This window comes from Scleropages formosus, chromosome 19 (genome assembly GCF_900964775.1).
Source record: "Scleropages formosus chromosome 19, fSclFor1.1, whole genome shotgun sequence".
Taxonomy (NCBI): Eukaryota; Metazoa; Chordata; class Actinopteri; order Osteoglossiformes; family Osteoglossidae; genus Scleropages; species Scleropages formosus.
Window position 1 is genome coordinate 14,225,753 of NC_041824.1, and position 7,329 is coordinate 14,233,081.

The following is a 7,329-nucleotide window of genomic DNA, read 5'->3' on the forward strand; positions in this document are numbered from 1 at the left end:
CGAAGCTACTGAGATGGTGCGGACAACTATTATCGTCAGAAGCGCTTATGGTGGCTAAAACCGAACTCGAGGGCACTATGGATTTGCGGATATTCTCTAATTTATTATTGAAAAATGACATAAATTCATCATTAGACTAGTAATGGTAGCAGAAATACATGATTGTTTGTTTATGTGTTTACCAGTTAAGTAAGCGATGGTATTAAACAGGAAGCGAGGGTTCTTATTATTATGATTTTCATCAATTAACTTTGCGTAGTATTCGGATCTGGCTGCATGAAAAAGTGCTTTTTTATATGTTTTTTTTTTTAAACAATCGGACCAGATCGGATCGCTCTAGTCTAATTTACGACATCCCTATTGCACGAGTTGATTCGTTGAACCATGGCGAGTTTCTTACCGTTCGAATAAGTTTAGTTTTTGGTGGAGCCGCAGAGTCGAATTTTAGCACCGAGATATAATCTAAAGCCATCTACGCTCGTTACAAAATTCAAGATCCTAATATGATCAATAATTTTAGCAGTAGTATTGTCATATGCTGCACGACTTGGTCTTACACTTACTATTGTCAAACGGCACGAGCAGGTGTAGATCAAAGGTTACTAAATGATGATCACAAAATAGCCTCGTTTAAAGGAATAATATTAACATGATTAACATCTACGCCGCAGGTTATGACGAGATCGAGCGTATGGTTACGGGAATGAGTAGGACCGGTAATAACTTCTCGGGTAAAACCGACGGAGTTTAAGAGAGACAGAAAACTAGTATCCGACGACAAGTCTACATGAATACTGAAATCACCCATCAGGATAATTTTGTCATGATTAATGACTAAATCGGTCATGAAGTTGCTAAATTAAATTCCTCGAGAAAAGAGGAGTACGGTCCAGGTGGACAGTAGTAGATAAGGAATAATTATATTGGGGTTTGAGTTGAAATCTAATTGTAGAGCTTCAAACGAGGTGATATTTATCACGATTTCTCGGTGTTATTTGTAATCTATTGAAAAGAACGCCGACTCCACCTCCGCGACGCACAGAACGAGATCATTTATGGAAATAATCATATCCGTCCGGAGCGGCTTCTATTAGCGGAATCCTACGTATCGGACTCACCGAGGCAGGTTTCGGTAAGAAAGAATAGATCGGACTTGTAACTTAATATTAAGTCGTTTACTAGCACAGCTTTACTTGTTAGTGAACGAATATTTAACAGACAGCATTTTTATATTACAGTTTGGCCTCGGTGGTAAGTTGAGAATGTTTGTTTTAATCGTGTATTTTAGGTTTCTGGTGCAAGCGCTCCTAAAGTTTCACTAAGTCTGGTTAAACGCCGTGGCCTGGCTTATAACAGTTTGTATGTTTTGGCTGCACTTAAGTTAACGCTTTTATTTAAAGTTTTTAGGCCCACACTCGACAAGGCACAAGAAACCCCATCACATGAGAAATGACTACTGATATCAGAATGAGTAGCAGACCCATCAATACACAAAGCTGCTAAAGGAGATGATCCATGGACCATGAGTCAGTCCTGCAACTTGCAGGCCAAGTTCTTGGATAAAACAAACGAACCACTCCAGTTGAGGTGTACACCATCATGTGTGAAAACCTGGACTTTTCCCAGAAATCATCCCAGTTATTAACAAATGGTATACGATTGGAGCAGCACCATGTCTCTAACCACCTGTTAAAAGACACCAGTCTACTGTACACTATATCCTCCATGAAAAGTCTAGGTAAAGGACCAGACACTAGATTACAACATTTCCTTCTGGCCTTATTACACATAGAAATAAATCGGCTCTTTAACACCTCAAACTGCTGATAACGAATATCTTTACCACCGACATGCACCATCATAGTCGACACGGCATTATCGGCCAGAGAACTGACACGAGCCTGCATGTCGGACACACGTGATGTGCGCATGGGAAACACTTTACATTTACATTTTGATTCCCAGGCCCCTGAACCTTAACATTTCGGACAGCCAAATCCCCCAAAATGAGCACATTATTATTATTAGGTGAACTGCTTAGAGCCGAAAATCTATTTTGGGTTTGGACAGGAGAACCCGAACCAGAAATCCGCTTAGATTTTGCTTTATTCGACTTCTTACTCCGAACCGTAACCCAGTCGCCGTGAGAGCGCTCCGGGGTACCTGGCTTCTCATTAGCTGTACTGGGGCCTGTAAATGTCGACGCCGAGTTCGACACTACGGAGGCATCGGGACACACCGAGTTCAACCAACTCTCCGTTTCTCGTATAGAAATCAAATTCTTAATGCGCTCTTCTAAATCGCGGACCTTCCGCACCAAGTCATTATCTGTTATGCATTTCGAGCAAATGAAATCTTCTACAATGTCAGCAGGTGCAACCAAACAAAACATGTTACATGATACACAACACACAGGTGTGCCATCAGATGATACATTGAGGATAGAACTTACGTCGAACAGGGACTCCATTCTTTCCAAAGACGCCGTCTCAGCTACCGGTGTTTGACTCGTCTAATGAATTGTCAAACAAATCAAATTAAATTGAACTAAATTGCTACGTGTGATAGTAAAGGACAACAAATTATGAAAATGCTCCAATTAACAATTAGTTTATCATCTTCAGTCTTTCAGTTGCAGGAACAATTATTATGGGAGCTACATTTACCGTATGTATACAAGTCAAAGGAGACCTGCAGGACATCATGGGAGTTCTGCAGTTCAGACAGTCAGAGCAATGAGACAAGCGTGAAGCTTGGGGTGTATACAGAACACAAGTACACTGCTGGAAATGATCCAATTAAAAAGCTTGCCCTTATTCAACAAAAGGTTGAGCTAATGCAGCAAAAACTCAGTACAAGTCAGGAACAAGTTTCTTTGCTCAATGCCATTTAAGGCAATTTCCGCAGATTAAAGAAGTGGTTAAGAAGCCTGGCAGACCACATAAAGAAAGCTTCATCATGACCTGGCTCTGGATGGCTTTTGTTGCCTTATACTGTGAGTAGCATGACAAAATAAATTTATTCATTTAATAATTATATTAAATAAATTAAAGGTTCATATGCTAAAAAGGTTAACGCCACCTCAGTTATTTAAATATTTCTGTTTGTATGATAGTTAAATGTGTCCTGTCTTGTTCCACTTGTGCAGGTTCCTTGATTTGTGAATGTGCTGCAGATGTTGAGAAGAGAGCAGTTAAACTTGGGGACAATGTCACACTTCACTGCAGCTGCATACACTCGGAAGAAACACTTTGGTTCGGACAACAATCTGATCAAACGCCTTTCTTAATTGTCTCTGTGAAATCTTGGAGAAACGGTAGTTTTGCCGTTAAAAACTTCTTTCAAAGCTATATTGCCGAGTTCAACAAAGAAAATAACTCCATCAGTCTGAACATTTTAAATATCAGAGCGTCTGATTTGGGACTATTTTACTGTCTTACCACGAGTGGCTCAATGAAGTACATTGGACACGGACACCTGCTTTACAGAGGTGATGTACTCACATGTATTTTTTATATACTTCTCTTTTGGGAAGATCTAGAGTAAATACACTTTCTGTCTTTGTTACTCTTCAAACAGAGAGATCCAGCAGTACTACAACTGTGGTTCAACCGTCTCCTCCATCTCCTCCACCTCCCGAGAGGACAAAAGAGAAGTGCTGGGTCCTGCTGGCTGCTGTGTGTCCAGTCTGTGTCCTGGTTACTGCTGTGCCCCTCACAGCCTGTCTCTGTTGGCTCTGTTATCGCAGAAACGGTAGGCCTTTCATATATCGCACAGTTCTTTAAATGTGAAATATTCACTGTGCTGTTGGAAAGCTGGAATCTTGTGATTACTTGTAATCCTCTTGGTCTAATCCATGTAAGGTTCTTCTGATAGACTTTACCGTAAAAATAATGTGTATCGGAAATCTTTCAGTGTTTCAGTTGCGAACCAAAAAAAAACATAAAACATACAAATTTGTGGAAGTCCGGCATGCAATTAGATATTATGGTGAATTATATGCTTTGTATAATTTTATATCAAAGCAAATGTACTATTTGCTTCTTTATAAATAAGATAAATAAAGCTGTTGGGAATATGTATACTTCAAACATTCAGAAAGTGACTATTTACATTGAATTTAAAAATGCAAGCAACCGGACCAACAATGTATGTAACAGAGTTCTCAGTTACGAACTGTAAATTTGTACTGAAATGAAAACAGTGCTAACAGGAAAAAGTTTTGTAAAACTTTTAATGCTACTGTTTAAACAAAATCAAAAGCTCTGTAAGTCTTTTGATTATTTGTATTCCACAAAATGGATACAAATAATCACAAGATTTAAAGAGCTTTTCAGAGAATCACAAAATCTTCATGATTTTTTATTTAGTATTAGAAATAACAGAGTGCGTGGTGGTGCAGTGAGTTTGGCTGTGCTCTGCTCTCTGGTGGGTTTGGGGTTCAAAACTTGCTTAGGGTGTCTTATGACAGATTAAATACTCAATTTGAACAAGACATTTTTTATAAAGCTCTATCATAATAAACAATATATAAATATTTACAAATTTGTAAATTATATGGTAAATAAGGGTAAAGAAATATTTAAATAATTATAGTTGACATAGAGTACATCACTCTGAATTTCATAATGAATCATTTATACTGGTTGTTTCTACATGTATTGCTTTTTCTTTTTTTAATTCTCCATTTTAACATATTTTACCTGACCGTGATTGCTCTGAGAGGTTAATCATATAATTTATTTCCTCTGTATTCATTGAACAGGGGAAACCTGTTCTCCCGTGAAGCCTGAATTCAGATGCAGAGAAAGGGGACAACAGGAGAGGAGTAAAGACAGAGTACAGGTACAGACTACAGTTTTACAGAAGCAGTAATACAGAATCCATGTCACTATTATCTTCATTTAAGTGAAATACTCTTGTGAGAAGAATATATTTTTTCTTCAATACAAAGTTTTATGTTTTCCAAAAACTAAACATGATATTTTGTTATTTGATACTGGTAGGAGGAAGATGATGGGTTGCATTATGCCACGTTAGATATCCCAGCTAAAGGCAAACGGACCAAAACATCTCCAGTACAGGACCAGTTCAGTACTTACTCTGCAGTAACACATGTGATGAGAAACAGTTTAAGGAGAAAAGAAAGTAATGTTGATTTCTTTGCTGATTAATAGGATTTGTTTTGTTTGGGGTCCTTTACCAAATAAGCAACAGATGTTGAATGGTTAGAGATTTGTATAAAAGTTTTCATCTGCTTATGTCTTTGTCAAAGCACATTTTACAAATAAAAAAAGATATGAAGTAATGTAAACTGGAAGGTTTTACATTTCTGGTCAAATAATGTACAATGCATTTATGAAGAAAAATCATGTATGCAATGTTTCATTTGTTAAAATGTCAAGTGTTCATGCTCTAGGGCAATATAAACTCTGTGTATGTCACTTCTGAAAGAATTTTGTAAAAATTTTTGTCCGCATTAAAGTACCTAAATGAGTACTGAGTATGAATGATATCCCTTCAAAAGGTTTCTTCAAGAAAATATTATACTACGCACCTAAATACTGTATTCTTTTTAAAATGATTTTAACCAAAATATATCACAGGACAAGGCTGAAAAGGTATGATGCTCTCAAAAGGGTTAAAGATTGTTTATAACAGAATGCACATTCAGTTAAGCCTTCCAGTAGACATGTCAAACCGCACCATCTTCTCCACTAGACCAGTATTTCCAACCACAAGCTATATATAAACACAGTAACATTTTAACTGATGTGATGAGATGGAGAGACAAAACACCTCTGAATTTATTGTCGCAGGCATGTATCTATTAGCATGAAGTGTGAATGTGTCTCTAATTCTTTGCCACTGAAAGTACTTTCCTAAGATTATATAGCAAGTTGGAGAAAAGCATCCACTAAATGAGTGAATGTAGTCAACCCAAAAAATCCATAGAAATTTCCACAGATTTTTTAAAATGGACAAAAAAGAATACTAAATGAAGATAAATGAAGACAAGAAAGATCCTTCAAAAACTCCCAAAAGCCATTTACTTATTCATCAAAAACAATGAGCCTGTTGAAAGACAAAGGACAAAGTCAACAGATATTCCACACAAACCAAGGTTTCATATGTTTTATTAGAAACAAACAAACAAACAAATAATTGGTGCTGAGTCACATTGGCCTGGAACCATCTAAATATAGAAGGTCCCATGAAGAAATCGGAGCAAGCAAAACCCAATATCAACCCTTCAGATTGCTGCAAGCATTTCTACTCCTTCAAATGTGAGCTTTTAGTTATCATTATGTTGGATTTGTAGGTTTGGGAAGTGGATGGCTTTCGATTATACTCTTCCCAGTCATATGCGAGGGCTCCAGCTTTTATTATCTCACACACATTAAATGTACACTTATTTACTTAGCTGACACTTTTCTCCGAAGTGATTTATAACTTACCTATTGTGATTTACTCATTTACACAGATAGGTAATTTTCACTGATGCAATTTAGGGGACGTGCCATACTTAAAGATACAGCAGCAGGAGGTATGATTCAATCTCAGGTCCTACAAGTGCAAGGTAATAGCTCCATCCATCCATCTTCAATAAACACTTATCCAGAGGCAGCTCTAATCACTTTGCTAAAATAAGGTTTAAAAATGTAATAGCAGCAAAATACAAATGCATTTTCAGATGCATATTTGACCCCTTGTATTGTCAAGTTCAACATCATGTCCAGAAGACCTGTTGTAGCTGTACAAAGAAATAGCATCTACAAAACATGTTTCTCTTGGTCCTCTGTGCCACACAGAACATATAGTGCAGTGTGCTACAAATCAAGATGAGTGCAAATACAGGACAGTGCAGTACACAGGCCAGAGTCAATCAGTAGTCATTCAGGCAGGACACATGAAACTGCTTTGGCACCGGGATGATGGCGGTGGTCTTGAAGCATGCGAGGACAAGTGCTTGTGCCAGTGAGATGTTAAAGATCTCTGAGAGGGTGTCTGCCAGCTGCTCAGCATAGTTTCTAATTACCCGTCCAGGTATCCCGTCAGGATCGACAGTTTTTCAGGGTTTTCCACACACTGGCCGCTGTCACATGCAGAACCTGGTCATCTGAGGGTGGAGGGAACTTGTATGCCTATGCACTGCTTGTTCTTTCAAAACATGAGTAGGAGTCATTGAGTGGGAGGGAAACATCAGTCCCACAGGTCTGTGATGGTGTCTTGTGGTCTGTGATGGCCTGCACGCCCCTCCACAAGTGGAGTGTCTACAAAGTGCACAAAAAATGAACAATTCCAGCATATATGCTGTTTTAATTTAAA

At 38.1% G+C, this 7,329-nt stretch overlaps 1 protein-coding gene across 1 annotated transcript; it reads left to right on the top strand.

The window, feature by feature from the left end:
* Nucleotides 1–2,889: 2,889 nt before the first annotated feature.
* LOC108939114 (uncharacterized) lies at nt 2,890–7,124 on the top strand. Its single transcript, XM_018760249.2, has 6 exons — nt 2,890–2,995; nt 3,149–3,490; nt 3,580–3,753; nt 4,766–4,845; nt 5,007–5,078; nt 7,110–7,124. The coding sequence occupies exons 1-6, from the start codon at nt 2,959–2,961 to the stop codon at nt 7,122–7,124; spliced, it is 720 nt and encodes a 239-aa protein (XP_018615765.2). The 5' UTR covers nt 2,890–2,958.
* The last annotated feature ends 205 nt before the right edge of the window (nt 7,125–7,329 follow it).